Source organism: Elephantulus edwardii, unplaced genomic scaffold (genome assembly GCF_000299155.1).
Source record: "Elephantulus edwardii isolate Elephantulus edwardi_28Jun2011 unplaced genomic scaffold, EleEdw1.0 scaffold00237, whole genome shotgun sequence".
NCBI lineage: Eukaryota > Metazoa > Chordata > Mammalia > Macroscelidea > Macroscelididae > Elephantulus > Elephantulus edwardii.
The window spans coordinates 3190547-3209659 of NW_006399987.1; the positions used below are offsets into that span (position 1 = coordinate 3190547).

Below are 19113 nucleotides of genomic sequence, written 5' to 3' on the forward strand. Positions count from 1 at the left end.
TCAAAAAGTTATTCAGCCTCTGAGAGTTTGACAAGGAGGAAGGATGACAGAAGAATTGATGCCTTTGGGTTGTGATATTATAGAAGATTACTGAATATCCCATGGATTATTGAAAAGAACAGATGTGTCTTGGACAGAGAGTGGCCAGGGTGCTCCTTAGAGGCAAGGATCACTAAACTTTGTCTCACATACTTTGAACATATTGTTTAGGAGAGGCTATTCCTAGGAAAGGGATATCACGCTTAGAAAGGTGAAGGGTCAGGGAAGGAGAGGGAGACCCTCACCTGGACGGATCGACACAGTGATTGTAGCCACGAGGAGGATGGCACAGGACAGAACAGGGTTCAGATCTGTTGTTTGAAGCATTGCTATGAATCGGCAGGGCACCAAACACCACCACCATGACCTGAATCAATCTTTTGCTGACAGATGAGCAATGCCTGAGGTTCCTTGGGCGGGCCTCACACTAGAGTCTCCCATGTGGAAGCGAGCACATGTAGACTCCAGGAAGTAGGGCACAGAGAAATTAAGGTGACCTGGCCCCACCCTCAGGTTAATATCTAGCTGGGTGTGGCTGGCAGAGTAGGGAATTTGAGACTTCAGAGGAGGGGGAAGAAGTTGTAGAACTCCCACCCCGGTCTTGGCATCATAGGAAGGTGCTTTTCTGGGGTCCTCTTCATTCATACAGTCCTACCCTCAGTAACTCTTGTCAGGTCTGTTGGGAGAGAGAGAAAGACGTTTCCAGATGAACGAGAGAAAACTGGGCTCCTGGCAGAAAGTGAGCCCTTAGTGTTGTGTAATATTTCTGGTTTTCTTTTTAGGATTTTTGTTTTTAAAAGTAGCTTATGGAACAGGAATGGAATTTCGTGGTGACACATGCATGAAGGTTGCCAAACCTCTCAGAACTTGCCTAGTCCTGCAGACTTCCTCAGGTGATTGGTAACAAACCCATTTAAGTCTGCCAACTTGGAGAAGCAGGTACTACTACCTCCTCTTCTTGGACTGGGAAAGGAGAATTTATTTACCCAGCGTCTGGCTCAGACTTTTAGGTGATACACGTTCTGTGAGAACATTCCTCCTCTGAATCCATCACTTTTTTCTTTCAGCCTTTTCCCCCCTACCTATTCTGGGTTCATAGTGACCTGCTGACTGGCTATCACTCTCACAAAGTTTGATTTACAAGACCCAGGAAGACTCCTGGGGCGGGGCACCTTCCACTAGGCCTTTTGTGGGGTTTAAGAAGGTTTCCCCAATGTGCCTTTATGGCAAAGCAGGAATTCCAAAAGAGAATTCTTAAAAGTTGCAAGGTCAATTGTGTTTTCAGGGTTTTTTTGGCCCATTTTGTTTTATTTTGCCGTGAGGAGCACCAACTGCTCTTGTCCAAACCCTTCTCCTGATCAATCAATATATTTATTTATATTCTGCATCAGTTGATTTTATTTTAAAGTAGGTTGAGTTTTTTGTGTGTATGTGTTCCCGCCCCCAGTCCTTGGCTCACAAACAAAATTGCTCTTTTTGTGAAGCCTTTTTTTACTTTTCTCATGGAGTTGTACGTGTTCAGAAGGTGGTTTGGGACTGATCGTCTGAAAAACTACATACGTTCAAAAGAGAAACAAAACAAAACAAAACTATGTTCAGTTCCTAGAAAGGAAACAGCTAACCAAAGAAGGAGAAAGGCGAAGACTTCCAGCAAAACCTCAAAGTTGTTCTTTCCCAGCAGAGGGGAAATGGTCGTGAAAATGTTTTAGAAGATCGGTTTTTAACAACCTCCTCTGGGCATGGGGAAGAAAGAAAAGGGGTAAAAAGGGCGAATGCAGCCGTTCAAAGCAGAGGGAATCCTCCCTTTCAGAGCGCATTTCCAAGTCCTGGAGCCCGGCCGCCTCTGCAGGGACGCGGCTCCTAGTCAGGGCTGCAGGGGTTAAAGCGCCGATGTCACATCGGGCGTTCGAAACTCCTCCCCCCGCCTCGAGGGGAAGATATTTGAAAATCACCCCACTGCAAACTCCTCCTCCGGCGAGAAAGCACTCCTTGAAAGGCTGCCAAGGACTCGAGCCCCGCGTGCAGTCACCGCTCGGCCACGCGCTGCCTGAGTCTCCAGCGCCGACACTGCGTTCCGGGCCGGGGCTGCTGCGAGCATGGGGTCTGCTGGCTGGGGGATGCGCTGCGCCGTCGTCCTGCTCCTGGCCGCGGCGGGGGCTGCAGGTGAGGCTGGCTCCGGGTGCTGGGGAGTCGCGGGCTCCAGGGGGCTGGGGTGGGGTGGCCCCTCCGGAGTGGGAGCACACGCGCGTGTGCAGGGGGCAAAGTCACTCCGGACTTGGGAGAACACTAGGGTAATGGTCCGAGGTCCTTCACGAGGGCTGGAGGGAGCATTGAGGGGCGCGTGAAGTTTAGGGGGCTCGGAGGGCTCAGAGGAGCAGGGGTTCTGCCGGGTGATGGAACCCTCGTTCACCTCTGCGCACTCCAGCACTGAATGGGAGGAAGGATCCGCTTGCTCATGCGATCATTCTAGTAACGAGGGTCCCGAAGACAACTGGGGGACGCTCAGATAGAGGGGCGGACGACCCCACCTGGAGGTCCTCGCAAAACCCTCCCCGACTCCAGCGGGTGAACAGGGGGAGACCTCCGCGTGGGACCGGCTTTGTGCGACCCGAGGTGCCCCCACCACCCCCGGCGGGGCCCGGCTCCTGGGGTCGCCGCCCCGCGCGCTTCAACTCTGAGCCACCGCCTCCGGTCCCGCCCATCAGCCCCGCCCCCGCAATCCCATTGGTTATTATTTGAACAGGCGAGCCTCGAGCCACTCCCCTCAGCCAATGGGAGAAGGTGGCTAAGGAGGCGCGCACGGCTCGGGGCGGGGCTACGCGAGGCGGAACGGGCGTGGAGCTCCGGCCGCACGTCATTCTCGCCTAGAGGGTCGCGGGCTAGACCTCCGGGTGTTCGCGGTCCCGAGCGTTGTCCATGGGGCTGTCTTCATTCCGTCTGTCCTGGAGAAGTTCACAGAGGGGACTCGGGCTGCCCCCGTGGGCTCGGTTCCCAAACCCTCCTGCGCTCAACAGAGGAGCAGAGGAGGGTTCTAGAACCCTTTGGCCGCTGTCACTCTGGGCCGGCTGGGAGGCAGCCCCGCGGCCCGGTCTCGGGGCTACCTGTTCAGAGGCTCTAAAGGGGTCAGTTGAACGCCCATCGTGTCTTGGTTTAAGGATGTTATGTGTCGATTTGCTTAAGAGGCTGGTGATGACCCCGGTGCCCACCACCCCACCCTCTGGACGTTTTCCGTTAGCTGCTGAGAGGCGGCTGTACAGTTGGCAGAGGCGGTGGCTTGAATGGCCCTCGGGACTCTGCCTCGCCTCTGATTGTGCCCATTGATCAAAGCGATTGCAGGAAGCTTTCTGATTATTAAGACAGGAGACGGCTTCCAGCAGGGGAACTTTGGCATCAATGACACATCAGCTTCTGGGAAGAAGGGAACCCAGGGGCCACCACAGGTGATCGATCCCAGCGATGCCCAGGGCCCATCTCCTGAAGCATATTGAACCAGAAATAATTGATTAGCCTGGCGAACACCTGCTTAGGAAATGCTAGTGAAGACTTGAGCAAGGCCTGCCTTCACCTTGGTTTTCTCCGGTTTGGGATTGAGATCTGATGTATTTGTCTTCTGCCTCCAAGAAGGCTACTGGCCCCGGGACTTTTCTCAGGTGCAGGAGAGCTGATAGCTTCTTTTCTCCCCTGATATCAGCACCCAGGAACCCGTTTTCCTTGTTGGGGCAAAGGCTTGTTCTCCAAGGTGTGGGATTGCACGCCCTCACTTAGATCAAAATCAGTTTACGCGTGTGAAGGCTTGGTACCTCCACGTCACAGCCGTGTTAGCTACAGTCCCTGGAGGATTGTCATTCCCTGATTTCTTCCAGGGATCACTAGGGGAAAGCTTTAGTGAGATCAGACATCTCTCAGGTGAATTATGTGCCATCCTGACATGATGGTTAAACACTTGGCTGCTAGCTGAAAGGTTGGAGGTTTGAACCCGCCAGCTGTTCTGATGCCTATAAAGATCACCGGCTTGGAGAAAGACCCACTGTGCTCTGTGTCAATGAGTCAGAACGGACTGTACAGAGGCAATGGATCCTCTTCACGTCAAGTGCCAGTCAAATGTTTTTGTTGGCCTCTCTGTGCTTGGCCGCCCTGAAGCCTTTGGAACCTTCACATTCTGTGTTAATTCTGTTAATGACATCTGCACTTTGACCATCTGTCACTGAGAGGCTGTAACCAGCAGCAAAGGGGATTGAGCAACAAAGGTCTGGCCATCAAGATAATCACCCCTGGGTGAAAGAGCTTGGCACCACTCAGCTTGCCCAACAAAGCTTTAGGGAACTGCCTTCTGATTCAAGTTCAAGGCTTTAATCGAGGAAATGAGTCGGCCTGCGACCTTGATTGTCTTGTACGACAACTGATTCACACTCTGGGCCAAAAAAAAAAAACAACACCAAACCATCGAGAGCATTCACCACCTCATTTGTTTGCTGGTGGAAAAAGCAGAAATGGGCAGTTGCCTCTGTTTCGATAACCTTATTCCTGATTTCTCACCCATGACACCAGAGGCCCAAAGGCTAGAGTTGAGAGGGGGTTTGGTTGGTTGGTTGGTTGTGTTATTTTTTGAGGGTGGGGCAGTGATTCTGTAAGTCTGGGCCGACAGAGGGAGGGAGGGCGAAAGGAATGCCGTTGGGTTTTGCTGAAATTCACATGAACTGACTTGGAAAACCCAAACTTGGCTTGTGCAGCACCAGAGAAAGAGAGGACGCTGTGTGGTTTCTTTGAACTGTGCTGTGTGGTGACAGGGCTGGTTTTGTCCCCTAGTTCGGGAACTGATGTGAGACATAGGTGTGAGGTGCTGTCATTTGGTTCCTGGTCCCCATCCAAGAGTGAGGCCATGGGGCTTAGCCGACTGCCACCTGGCGGTGCCTGTTCAGTGAAAACCACTTTTTATTTTATTTTTTTCCCTTTTTTCTTTTTTTTCCTTTTATTAAATTTTATTAGTTTTAATGAACATTTACAGAGATTTTGGGTTTTCATTCATTCATTGTTGCACTGTTTTCTCCACCCTCATCCCCAGTTCGTTCTTCTTCCCCCCTCCCCCCGAAAACCACTTTTTAAACACAGCCGGCAGTCAGATCCCTGCTTCTGACCAAAATCAGTAGCATTTGTGGTCTTCTGCTTGGTTCCATCTTCAGCTGCCTGTGCCTAGCAGCCATGTATTATCATGGTTGGCATCTGGGTTTGATGGCTAGAGATGGGATTTTATTGCTTTTACGCCTAATTGTTGTTCAGTACAGTTAAGTTGTAATTGACCCATAGCTGACCCGCCAGTGCGTTTTCAGAGGCAGTAAATCACACGGAAGACTGCCCAGCCTTCTCCCACAGAGCAGCTGGAGGATTCAAACCCCGTGTCTTTGGGATTGCAGCACAGCCTCTTACTACTAGGCCCTTTAAGGTAAAGGGTTAATTGAAAGGAGCCCTGGTGGCACAATGGTTAAGTGCTTGACAGCTACTCTGAGGGAGAAAAATGCCAATCTGAGCCCATAAACATGACAGATTGGTGGACCCTGTGGGGTTGCTGAGAGTTGAAATCCACTCCGTGACAGTGGGTTGAAGGCACTAACTGATGTTTCCAGATGCCCCAGTGGCACATGGTATGTGCCCCCTGGGGTCTTAGGCAAAGGTTTGGAAAGCTGGAGAGGGTCTGCAATGCCAGGCTTGGAAGGGCTGCTCGAAGCGCCTCCTCTGAGCTCCTCCTCATAGGGAATTTGCCCTTTTCTTCAGAGTCCTGGAATTCCATATGCTTTTAGCTCTCACTTTCTTGTGTGTGTGCAAAAACTGGGGAGACATGAGTCATTTCCTCCTTTAGAAAACGCACAGTTCAGCTGTGAGTCACCGGAGTGCAGGGTGGGCTGTGGAAGCACCGCTGAGTGAGACATCCGGGACCCATCAGGCACTGGGCAGCGCTCTCTGCCGCCTCAGCCCACTCCAAAGCTCGCTCACCTCACCACTTCTCCCTCCCTCCCTCGCCTCTCCACCCATGTCCCTGCCACCCTGCTGCTTTAAATACCATGTTTCACCATCCTCACCACCTCCATCCTCATTACACTTTGCACGTATCCTGATTTCCCAACCTCTGGAAAGAGCAATGGACTTGAACTTGGAAAGTCTGAAGTTTGCTTTTAAATTGGTGTAACTGCCATGCTATAAAATGGATACGACCTAGTAGGTAAGGAGCTGCCAACCCCCAAGGTAGGCAATTAGAATCCATCAGGTACTCCATGGGAGGATTTCTTCCCATGTGATTGTTGTTGTTGTTATATGCCGTCGAGTTGCTTGTGACTCATAGCGACCCTATGTACAACAGCCCTAAACCCTGCTCTGACCTGTGCCAATTGCACTGTCTCTGACACGCTCATCCTGATTACACCAGTCACTGAATCAATCCACCTCATAGAGGGCCTTCCTCTCCTGCGCTGTCCCTCCACCCTCCCAAGCATGATGTCCCTCTCCAAGGACCGGTCTCTCCTTACAACATGTCCAAAGTAAATTACACAGAGCCTCAGAATCCTTGCCTCCAAGGAGCCACCCGGTTTAGCCCTCTCCAGGATGAATCTGTTTTCCTAGCAGTCCACGGTACATTGAATACTCTTCTCCAGCACCAGAGCTCAAAGGCATCAATTCTTCTATCCTCCCTGGTCATTGTCCAACTCTCTGATGCATAACAAGTGATTGCAAAGACCATGACCTGCATCAGAGGCACCTTAGTCTCCAAAGAGACACCATTGCTCTTCAGTACTTTGGAGAGGTCCCTAGCAGCAGACTTTGCCATGGCAATACTTTCCCATGCCCCTGAAAGCCCCCGGAGGGTCAGCTATGAGTCAGTTCCAACTCGATGGCACATAACAATATAACATCGTGCCACAGAGTTGGCTGTGACTCATAGCGACCCTATGAGTACAATAGTTCTGAACCCTGACCTGAACCAATTTCACTGTCTCTGACACACCTACCCCATTCCCCCAGTTACTGTGCTCATCCAGGGTCTTCCTGTCTTGCATTGTCCCTCCACCCTTCCAAGCATGATGTCCTTTCCCAAGGACTGGTCCCTCCTGGCAATGTGCCCAAAGTATGTGAGATGGAGTTTCACAATTCTTACCTCCAAGGAGAAATTTGATTTCACCATCTCCAAGAAGACAGACTTGTTTGTTTTCCTGGCTGTCTGTGGTATCTTCAGTACTTTTCTCCAGGACCACAACACAACAAGAAATTGCAAAGATCGTGACTTGGATCAGGTGCACCGTAGTCTCTAGACATCATTGCTCTTTAATACTCTGTAGCAGTCCCCTGAAAGCAGATTTTTCTAATGCAATTTGGGTTTTATTTCCTGACTGCTGGTGCCATGAGTGTTGATCATGGAGCCAAACAGCTGAAATTATTAACAACCCCAGTCTCTTCTCCATCTATCATGATGCTGCTGCCAATTGGCCCAGTGGTGAGAATCTATTTTTCTCTCTCTCTTTTTAATTGATATTTTAATGAAAGTTTACAGAAAACTTGGATTTCCATTCATTCATTGTTGCACAATTTCCTCCCTCCCCTCAAGAATCTTTGTTGTCTTGATATTGAACTTCAATCCATATTGAAGACTGCAGTCCTAAATTCTGACAAATGAATGCGTCTGTGTAACTACCTCCCATCAAGAGGTGGACAATGCCCATCTGCCCTTGAACGTTCTTTGCTGTCCCTGGCTTGTTAATCATTTCCCCTGCCCCTGGGGCAACCACTAATCTTACTTCTATTATAAATTTGTTTTGTCTGGGTTAGAATTGCACATGAGGCTTTGGTGGTTCAAAAGTAGCATTTTTAGGGAGCTCTGGTGGCCTAGTGGCAAGAAGCTGTGCGGCAATCCCAAAGGCGTGGTTTGAATCCACCAGATGCTCTGCTGGAGAAAGAGGGGCAGCAATCTCTTCTGTTCCAGTTGGATCCGATTTGACAGTAAACAAGGATTTTTCTTTAAAAAAAAAAGGTAAGTAGCATTCTTGCCTCTGATGCTGGAAACCTGGGTTTGATTGCTGGTCACTGCACATCCTACACAGTCATTACCCATCTGTCAACACTGAGTGGGTTGCCATGATGCTGGACAGGCCAGCAGAGTTTCCAGATTAAGACAGATGGGAAGAAAGGCTAAAACTGACCCTGCCAAGTCCGTGGGACCTTGCCCCACCTGCACCTGATCCTGAGGCTGCCGCAGGGCCAGGTGTTCTGATCACTGAGAACTGGAGCCAACTAATGACTGAGGAACTTTTTTTTTTAACCCCGAGTATATTTTTATTCCTCCCTTTAAAAAGTGTATGATACACAAGCATGACCATCTGTGAGTTGTATGTCATTATGACCATTTCTCAGAAAAATTAAGTCTGGGAGGAACAATGCGATTGATGACAAGCCCACAAACTCAGGTCAGCAAAACTCCAAATGTTAGCTTTTCAGTCAATTGTCTATGTAAAGTATATGAGGACAAATGAGAACGCATCAGTCAGCAAAACTCCAAATGTTAGCTTTTCAGTCAATTTTCTATGTAAAGTATATGAGGACAAATGAGAACGTATCAGTCAGGGATCTGGGCTAAAAGCTAAGGTCTCAAAAGGATCATTCATTGTGAGCCTGGAATAGAACTAACGATGCCTCTGATTGGGTAATTTTGATTCTAGCTGTGGGTGCTTTCCATTTCCAAGGTGGTTAAGTACACACGGAGGTTGGAATATCGGCCCTTGCTGACCTCCTGTTGTTGCCGTTGCTGTGTACCATCAAGTCGGACCGACCCACAGCTGACCCTCTGGCGGTTTTCAGAGGTAGTTAATTGAATGATAGGAGACTGCCCACCCTTCTCAGGCAGAGCAGCTGGTGGTCTCCAACTGTGAGTCTTGCCACTAGGCCACCAGGGCTCCCTAGTGATCCATTGTTGTTGTTGTTGAGGAACTTCTAAATGCAATGTGTGTGCTTTTGGGCGAGGCACCTCTTAACACCGTGGAGACTTAACACAGCAGAGACGTATCCATGCCGCCGTTGCAGAGTGATATTGGAGGGTCACCGTGAGTGCCAAGTGGCTTGATAGCAGTTGTTGTTGTTTGGTGCCATTGAGTTGAGTACAACTCATAGTGACCCTGTGAACGACAGAGCTGAACGCTGTCCTCTCCCATGCCATCCTCACCGTCTCTGACACACCTGAGCCCGCTGCTGCAGTCACTGTGTCAATCCACCCTGTTGAGGCTCTTTCTCTCTTTCCCCGCCCCTCTGCTTTCACAAGCATTCCTCTCCAAGGAATAGCCTCTCCTGGTAACAGGCCCAAAGAGTGTGAGATAAAGCCACCTCCTCTTGGCCTCCAGGGAGCACTCTGGCTGCACCTTCTCCAAGACGTACCTGTTTGCTCTTTTGGCTGTCCCTGGGATATTCAGCACCCTTCTCCAACACCACATCTCAAAAGCATCAATTCTTCTGTCATCTTTAGTCGTTGTCCAGCTCTCAGATGCACGACAAGCGACTGCAAAGACCATGGCCTGAGTCAGGTAACAATAGGTTAGGATTTTGGTTTAATAACCCGGTCTAGTAACCACCTCACAATACACCCCTCACTACATGTATCTCGGGACTCTACACAGATGGTGGTCTTTGAGATAACGTAGTTAGAACTAGGGAGTTCTGGTAGTCTAGTGGGTAAGGAATTGTGCTGCCAACCAAAAAGCCTGCGGTTCAAATCCACCAGCTACTCCATAGGAGAAAGATGGGTAATTTCATTCTGTGCTATTCACAGCCCTGAAAACTCACTAGAGGGTCAACTGTGAGTCAGATCTGATCAGACAGCACAAAACAACTCAGGATTGAGACAGAGGGTTGTTATCAGTCCATGACACCTGATTACAAAAGGTCAGCATAACCAGTGCTAAAGACACCCAGTTCTCAAACTTAATTTTATTTCATAGGGAGCTCTGTTGGCCTAGTGGTAAACCGTGCCGCAATCCCAAAGGCAAAGCAGTTCAAATCCACTGGCCGCTCCAAGGGAGAAAGATAGGCAATCTCCTCCCGTGCCATTTTGCAGCCTCTGAAAACCCACTTGACCAGCTATGAGTTGGTTCCAACTCCATGGCATACAACAAGAACAATTTTATATCAAGACCAAAGCATTCTTTTTTTTAAAATTTTGTGTGTGTTTGTGTCATCAAATCGGATTTAACTGGTACAGAAGGAGATTGTCCCTCCTTCTCCAGCAGAGCATCTGGTGGGTTCGAACCGTGTACCTCAGGGATTACAGCGCAGCTTCTTGTTACTAAGCCACCAGAGCGCCCTTAGACCAAAGCATTCTTAAAACCAAATAGCTTCAACATACAGCTGATCTCTCGGGAACAAGTGATTTAAGAGAGAGTGTGAGGAGGAAGGGGCCTTCCGTGGCCTCACATCCATACACTGGCCCTTTTACCTTCTATGAGAAGCAAGCCACCAAGTTCCGCACCCAGGACAGGGGAATTGGCTCCACCTTTTGAAGGGAGTGTCTAGAATGTGCGGTCATAATTTTAAACTGCCACCTGCATTTCCCCCTTTTCTGTATTGTAAGTTCTTGCTAGGTATCCCTGAGTTTACAGTTTTTCCTATGGTTAGCACACAGCCCCTCACCACTAAAACAACCAGAGCTCCCTTCCCAGGGTAATAATAGCAGCCGAAAAATCAGAAGATGTATTGCATTGGGCAAATATGCTGTCAGAGATCTGTTTAAAGGGCTGAAGAATATTAAAGACTAAGGTGCACCTTTAATATGGACTGAAGCTCAATGTTAAGAAGACAAAGATTCTCACCACTGGACCAATTGGGAGCATCAGGATGGATGGTGAAGAGATTGAGATTGTACACAGCTTCAGTTTGCTCGACTCCATGGTCAACACTCTTGGCACCAGCAGCCAGGAAATTAAAAGGCGTATTGCCATGGGAAAGTCTGCTGCTAGGGACCTTTCCAAAGTACTGAAGAGCAACGGTGTCTCTCTGGAGACTAAGATGCGTCTGATACAGGCCATGGTCTTTGCAATCACTTGTTATGCGTCAGAGAGTTGGACAATGACTAGGAAAGATAGAGGAGAATTGAAGCCTTTGAGCTTTGGTGTTGGACAAGAGTATTGAGGGTACCGTGGACTGCTAAGAAAACAGATTCATCCTGGAGAGGGTTAAACCAGGATGCTTCTTGGAGGCAAGGATTCTGGGGCTTCATCTGACATACTTTGGTCATGTTGTAAGGAGGGACCGGTCCTTGGGGAGGGACATCATGCTTGGGAGCATGGAGGGACAGCACAGGAGGGGAAGGCCCTCTAGGAGATGGATTGATTTGGTTACGGGGGTAATCGGGATGGGTGTGTTGGAGACAATGAGATTGGCACAGGACAGAGCAGAGTTTAGGGCTGTTGTACATAGGGCTGCTTTGAGTTGCCAGACTCGATGGCACATAACAACAGCAAGGTGCACCCGATCCAAACTGGGGTCTTTTCAATTGCTTTGTGCACATCTGAAAGCTGTGCAGTGAAAATGGAAGAACTGATGCCTTTCAGGTGTGTTATTGGCAAAGTGTATTGAATAAAAGACATCACGCTGAGAAAAGGAGAGGGCCAGCAAGCGAAGACCCCCAGGACGTCGATTGACACAGTGACCGCCACAGTGGGCTTGAGTAGGATGGAGCGAGATGTGAGGTTGGAGATGTAGGGGGAGGTTTTGATCTGTTCTTAGGAATGTGATGAGTTATTGTTGATGGGCGGGCACTTAATGCCCTCAAAACGACGCCTTTAAACACAAACCCTCGTAGGAGTTGGCCAGGCACGGGGGTGGAGCCTGGGGAAGGGCGTTGCAGGTCTGCTGGTCAGAGGTTGTGAAATGTTACAGGATCCAGCTCCTCCTAGGTGTGTGGTGTGTCAAGTGAAGGCGTGTCCCACCCCGTTCTGGGAAAGGAGAAAGCCACTTCCTCCTTGTTGTAACCATGATGAGGGTTAGGGGACAGCATCTCTTCCGTCCCTCCTTGTTGAAAAGTTTTCAGAGTGGCAATATTACAGGGAAATGCCACTGCCAACCCAGATACCTCTGGGTATGTGGTTCAAATCTACCAGCTTCTCCACGTGAGAAAGATGAGCAGTCTTCTCCAAGGGGATTGACTGCATCTGAAAATTTGTAGGAGGGTCAGCTCAGCTATGAGTGGGTTCTGACTAGATAGAACGCAAGTAGTCAATTGCCAATATGACAAACAGATTGCAGTATCCATAAGCACTTGATTACAGATCTGTGGAGGACAGTGGGTAGGCCTCAAAGACTGCCTCCCGGACTGGCAGAATTTCTATACTTGAAAGAAATCCATTCATACCCAGATACTTCCTTCCCCAGCAAACAGGAAGATTATGTTACAGTTTGCATATGATTGGGGGGAAACTGCTTCAAAGAGATAACAGCTAAGCTAGGGGAGGCATGTTCTCTTCTGATAAACAGACAGATTAAAGAAAGGACATTAAGAATTCTAAGGTCAAGCAATTAGCCTTTCAGGCTGGAGAAAACTGATGCCAGTCTTATAACTATAGTTCCATAACTGATACATACATAGAAAATTCTGAATTTATCAATACCACCAATTGGCAGCATCAGGATGGATGGTGAAGAGATTGAGATTGTACACAGCTTTAGTTTGCTTGGTTCCATAGTCAACAGTCTTGGCACCAGCAGCCAGGAAATTAAAAGGCGCATTGCCATGGGAAAGTCTGCTGTTAGGGACCAAAGTGCTGAAGAGCAGTGGTGTCTCTCTGGAGACTAAAGTGCGTCTGATACAGGCCATGGTCTTCGCAATCACCTGTTATGCATCAGAGAGTTGGACAGTGACCAAGGAGGATAGAAGGAGAATTGATGCCTTTGAGCTGTGGTGCTGGAGAAGAGTATTGAGAATACCATGGACTGCTAGGAAAACAAACAGATTCGATCTGGAAAGGGTTAAACCGGGTGGTTCCTTGGAGGCAAGGATTCTGAGGCTCCGTCTAACATACTTTGGACATGTTGTGAGGAGAGACCGGTCCTTAGAGAGGGACATCATGCTTGGGAGGGTGGAGGGACAGCACAGGAGAGGAAGGCCCTCTATGAGGTGGATTGATTCAGTGACTGGGATAATCGGGATGGGAGTGTCAGAGACAATGCAATTGGCACAGGACAGAGCGGAGTTTAGGGCTGTTGTACATAGGGTCGCTATGAGTCACAAGTGACTCAACGGCACATAATGACAACAACAAAAACCCCATCAAGTATACAACAACACACCAGAGGAGATGCCGGAGGAAGTGAGATGGGAAGAGGAGTCTCACCGTGAACTTGACAGTCTTGGGAGGGAAACGTCTAGGCTTACTCTTGCTCTTCCTTGGGGATTCTCTGGGTTACGTCCCTCTGGAATAGATGGAGACCACGGTTTGGGGTTTGGATTCTGGTGACAGGTGGGGGGCCCTGCAGGCTCCTGACTTCACCATAGAACTCACGGTCTTGTTCTCACAAACCCCTCAATGTTCCATCAGTCTCCCAGCACCCTCACTGTGACTTACTCTAATCTGTCATCTTCTGTCTCAAGAACCTTTTCTCCCCATTAATCTTTTTATTTTGGAATAACACTAAAACCAGTCACCATGGAGGTGATTCTGACTCAGAGACCCCCATGTGTTTTCCTGGAATAACATCAGATTTACGAGCAAGTTGTAAAAATGCCAGAACTCTTGCACACCCCCCCATCCCTTTCCCCTAATGTCAACATCTTACATAATTGTGGTCCATTTGCCAAAACTGAGAGATTAACATCAGCATATGACTCTTACCTCTATACTTTTTTTCTCTTGTTGCATACCGTCGAGTCAGAGCCGATTGGCACAGGAGGAGATTGTCCCTCCTTCTCTGGATTCAAACTAAGCACCTTCAGGATTGCAGCGCAGCTTCTTGCCAGCCGGCCACCAGAGCCCCTTCTCGACTTTGCTTTTTAAGTCAACTTTTTGTTGTGATTTGATTAAAAATTGACACAGTAGGGACAATCTCCTCCTGTACCAGTCAGATCCGATTTGACGGTACGTACACAGACACACACACAGACACACACACACACACACACACACACACACATTTTAAAAAATAGACAGAATAAGCTTTCGCATGAACTTATACATGTTTGCTGACGTTAATTGCAATCCCTACACTGTAACAGCATCCTCCACACATCCACTATGTGATTCTCATTTCTATTAATTCTTCTTTCTTATCTCTTCTTGCCTTTTTCTAAAAAAAAAAATATATAAGGTGAAAGTAAACATAGTTTTATTAGAAAAGACATGTCTCAGAGAGTGAGACAGGTCATGTCCCCTTCCTGCCTTGCCTGGGCCAATTCTACCATTTTGACCCTGTGTATATAGTTGTTCTAAGGAGTGAGTAACTTCTTGATGTTACTGATCTACTGATTGGCCTACCTATTGTTTTAGGGTTTTTTTAAATAAAAAATTTTATTATTTTTTGTGTGTACTGTCAAATAATTTTTTACACGTATAAAAAACGATTTGACAGTACACACAAAAAAATACAAAATTTTCTGTATGCGCCTGATACAGGCTATGGTCTTTGCAATCACTTGTTATGCTTCAGAGAGTTGTACAGTGACTAGGGATGATAGAAGGAGAGAATTGATGCCTTTGACCTGTGGTGCTGGAGAAGAGTATTGAGGGTACCATGGACTACTAAGAAAACAAACAGATTTAGCCTGGAAAGGGTTAAACCAGGCTTCTCCTTGGAGGCAAGGATTCTGGGGCTTCATCTGACATACTTTGGGCATGTTGTAAGGAAGGACTGGTCCTTGGAGAGGGACAGCATGCTTGGGAGGGTGGAGGGACAGCGCAGGAGTGGAAGACCCTCTATGAGGTGGATTGATTCAGTGACTGGGATAATCGGGATAAGTGTATCGGAGACAGTGAGAGCAGGGTTTAGGGCTGTTGTACATAGGGTCGCTATGAATCGCAAGCAACTCGAAGGCACATAACAACAACAACCACCATCATATCAGATCTGACTGGTCCAGGAGGAGATTGTTCCTCCTTCTCCAACAGATCATCTGGTGGATTTGAACCATGCACCTCTGGGATTGCAGTGCAGCTTCTTGCCACTAGGCCACCAGAGCTCACCTGTTCTTTGAAAGTTGAGTCTCATGGTTAGTTTCAATTCTAGGCTTGAAGGATGATGACGGCCTGCATTTGGAGGTTCCACCAGTCTCCTATCAGACCCGGAAGCTCAGTCTAGTATATGATTCTGGGTTTTGTTTCACATTCTTCTCTGATCGAGGACTTCCTGCTGTGATCAGCAGTGGTAGCTGGGCACCGTCTAGTCTTTCTGGTCACAGAGTCTCAGAGATTGATGCTCATATGATCTGTTAGCCTCATGCATGAGTAGTCTCTGGTTTTCTCCATGGCCCTATAGTCCTTTGAGCATAATTTATGGAGTGGAATCCACTTCCTAAATGACTTGCCTCCTGAAACTCTATGAGCAGTGCTCAGGTCTATGAGTCGTCAACAATTTGATGACACTTAACAACAATATATTAATACATAAGACACCTGGTGGCATAACAGCTTGAGGGTTGGGCTGCTAACCAGAAGGTCAGCAGTTCAAACCCACCAGCCCCTCTTGGATAGAAAAGAGGGTCAATCTTCTCCTATTAAGATTTACAGCCTTCAAAACCCAACAATTAGTTGCCATGAGCCATAACTGACCTGATGGCAACGTGGGGTGGTTTCTTTTTTATTCGGGGGAAGTGGTACTAATATTATGCTTTTTTTTTAAAGAATTTTTTTTTAATTTTCTGTTCATGTACCGTCAAATCAGATCCAACTGGCACAGGAGGAAATTGTCCCTCCTTCTCCGGCAGAGCATCTGGTGGATTTAAACCGTGTACCTCTGGGATTGCAGTATAGCTTCTTGCCACTAGGCCACCAGAGCTCCCCATATTATGCTTTTTGCAAAACATAACCATAACACAAAAAATGGAAATGCTAAAACCAAGATAATAGATAACTATTTACAATACAATGTTTTAAGTCAAATACACCATTAAGGCAAAATCCCAATCTCTTATTTTCTTGTTACATCACTTTTTTAAAAAAATGTGGTTTGCTTACATAAATCCACTAAGCTTGGCACAGGCATGCGAAAGAATGTTGCAACACATTGAAAATGAGCAAATTAGCAGTCTTCCCACCCTTGAAGGCAGGACCTGGAGTTTACACGTGTCATAGCCAATCACATTCCATTGGCTCAAACATGGCCATGGTTAGCTGCCAGTGAGCTTGGGAAATTACAGCCCTTATTTGAGTCATTTACCAACCTGAAACTTAGAGATAGCCTTCTTTCTTTTGATTGTGGTCCATACAAATGCAACAAAACATTTGTCATTGCAACGTGTTTTCCCCCCATGGACATTGACGTTGGCATTGATTATGTCCCTTCCGCTGTGTAACCATCTTCACGGTCCATTTCCAAAGGGAGACTTTTTTTAACCTGGAGGAGGAGAACAGCAGGGTCAGCCCTGCATGAAAGGTCCAATATTTTGTTCCTATTCTTCAGTAAATCTTTACTTGGGATTTGACAGCTATCAAACCCAAGACTGGTTGACAATCTGGGCTTAGTTGTTGGACTCCAGTTTTACCTCCTCTGCTATACTTCGGGTTCATGAGATTGAATTTGTGTGTGTCTGTTTAAACTTCCTGGGAACTGCAACGTGATTTCCTTCCCGTAGGCTGCAGGGGGTCGTGCTGCTAACCCCAAGGGGGTTTGAATACACTGACTGCTCGGCAGGAGAAAGATGGGGCATCACCTCCCGTGCGATTTATAGCCCCCCATGACCCCACAGAGGGTCAGCTGTGACCCGAGGGCAGTGACTTGGCTCATGGGACAGTTGGGTGGAAACTGGTCACCTGTTCAGTGTCCGGTCTGACATTTATGGCGCTTCATTCTCCTCTTCTCTCTTCTCAGCAGGAGACAAATGTGAGAGAAACGAGTTCCAGTGCCAAGACGGGAGCTGCATCTCCTACAAGTGGGTCTGCGACGGGGTTGCCGAGTGTCCCGACGGCTCCGATGAGCTGGAGGAGACCTGCGGTGAGTGCCCTGGGCCCGGCCAGGCGCCTCCTGGCCCTCTGTGCTGATGGAGGCGGGAGGTGGCTCGAGAAGTGGCCAGAGCAGATGGATGCTGTTCAGCTGGTGGAACAGTGGGTGGAGCTGCTAACCTAAAGGACAGCGGTTCGAATCCACTAGCCTCTCACTGGGAGATGGAAGTCTGTTCTGGTCAAGAGTGGAAACCCTGCTCTGACCACTGAGGGTGCTACGAGTCAGAATCCGTCAGGGATGCTGGGTGGGTGCTTTATCAGGAGACTTTACCACTTAACACACTCTGCAGTTAGCTGAAAGGTTGGAGGTTTGAACCCAGCCAGAGCACCTTAGAAGGGCCTGCATGGGGGGACCTCCTTCTGAAAAGTCAGCCATGGAAAGCCCATGGAGCTTAGTTACCCTCTCAGGGTCTCCGTGACTCAAGACGACAGCCCCCAACCCCCAAAATCTCCCTTCAGTGCCCTTGGCTCCCACCCACAGAGGTGGACTTTACACCCCTTCTCTGGGTTCTTTCTTTGCACAGATGGGACTCTTTTTTTTTTCTGTCTCACACAGTTTATTTAACAGTAGGTAATTGTTGTTGTTTAATGCCGTCGAGTCGTAGATGACTCATAGCGACCCTGTGAACGAACAGCCTGAGCACTGTTCGTACATAGAGTTTCCGGAGGCAAGCCATTTTGGAAGTGGATGCAGCTCCTGCTTCCAGGCTTGATTTAGTCGGGGAGCTCCAGCCAACACTGTCCACCATGGGTGCCCATTACCACGATTGGCACATCACTGTCACAGGCTTCAGCATCAAAGCAACCACGAGTTACCTCTGTACAGCAATGCACAGACCAGTAGGTAATAAGAAATAAAATTTGATAGTCTATAAAGTGATCCAAAGTTCATATTATTTATTTATTTAAATTTTTCATTGCTTTTCTTTTTTAAATTTTATTTTATTATTTTTTGTGCATGTACCATCAAATCAGATCTGACTGGTACAGGAGGAAATTGTCCCTCTTTCTCCGGCAGAGCAACTGGTGGATTCGAACAATGTACCTTTGGGATTGCAGTACAGCTTCTTTCCACTAGGCCACCAGAGCTCCCCAAAAGTTCATATTTATAAGTAATCAACTTTAATTGCATGATTTGAAACAGTTGAGAGTTTTTGTTTTTTATGCAGACGGCACTTCTGAGGTGGCCAGGGCTTCCCCGTGAGTTACGGTCCAACCCCATTTCTCCCACAGTGTCCATAACCTGCAGTCCTGAGACCTTCAGCTGTGGGGGCCGGGTCAACCGCTGTATCCCTCAGTCCTGGAAATGCGACGGCCAGACCGACTGTGTTAACGGCACGGACGAGCAGGGCTGCGGTGAGTGGGGACCCCGGCGCCCTGCCCAGCCTCCTCCAGGGACCTCGTTTCCTTGGACGCGGCCAGACTGTGTTCCCAGGTTGCTGCCCTGCTCGTGCCGGGTGCCCGCTGCCCGCACTAGGCCTTGTTTCTGGGGGGCTCATGACAGGCCCCCATCCTCACATCCCTCTCTGACTGGGAAGCAGGAGTGTGACAGAACAGACAGTGGGCACAGTGGAAGCAGGCAATAGGTGGAACTAGTGTAATTGACGTGTAGGCATCAGACACATGAAATGACGTAATGCTTGTTAACTGTATTTTTACCATAATTCAGAAAGAAAAGTGGGGGAAAAAAACAAAGAAAACAAGCCAAGGTCCCTGGACATGCAGGCACCATGGAGCTGGGTGTCGGCCTTGGCTCTTGCAGGCTTCCTGTGTGGGCCCCACCTAAAAGCTTGGCATGAGGAAATGGACATGCAGAGGGGGTTGGCGACTTCCCAGGGGTGTCCAGGGCACAGGTGATGAGGAAATGGACATGCAGAGGGGGTCGGTGACTTCCCAGGGGTGT

General features: G+C 48.4%; 1 protein-coding gene across 1 annotated transcript in view; it reads left to right on the forward strand.

Moving 5' to 3' along the window:
• Positions 1–4918: 4918 nt before the first annotated feature.
• Positions 4919–19113, forward strand: part of LDLR (low density lipoprotein receptor) — a 34869-nt gene continuing 20674 nt past the window's right edge. The window contains exons 1-3 of the mRNA XM_006898850.1: positions 4919–4946; positions 17083–17202; positions 18444–18566. Coding sequence (XP_006898912.1) covers positions 4919–4946; positions 17083–17202; positions 18444–18566 — 271 coding nt within the window. The remainder of the gene's footprint in view (positions 4947–17082; positions 17203–18443; positions 18567–19113) is intronic.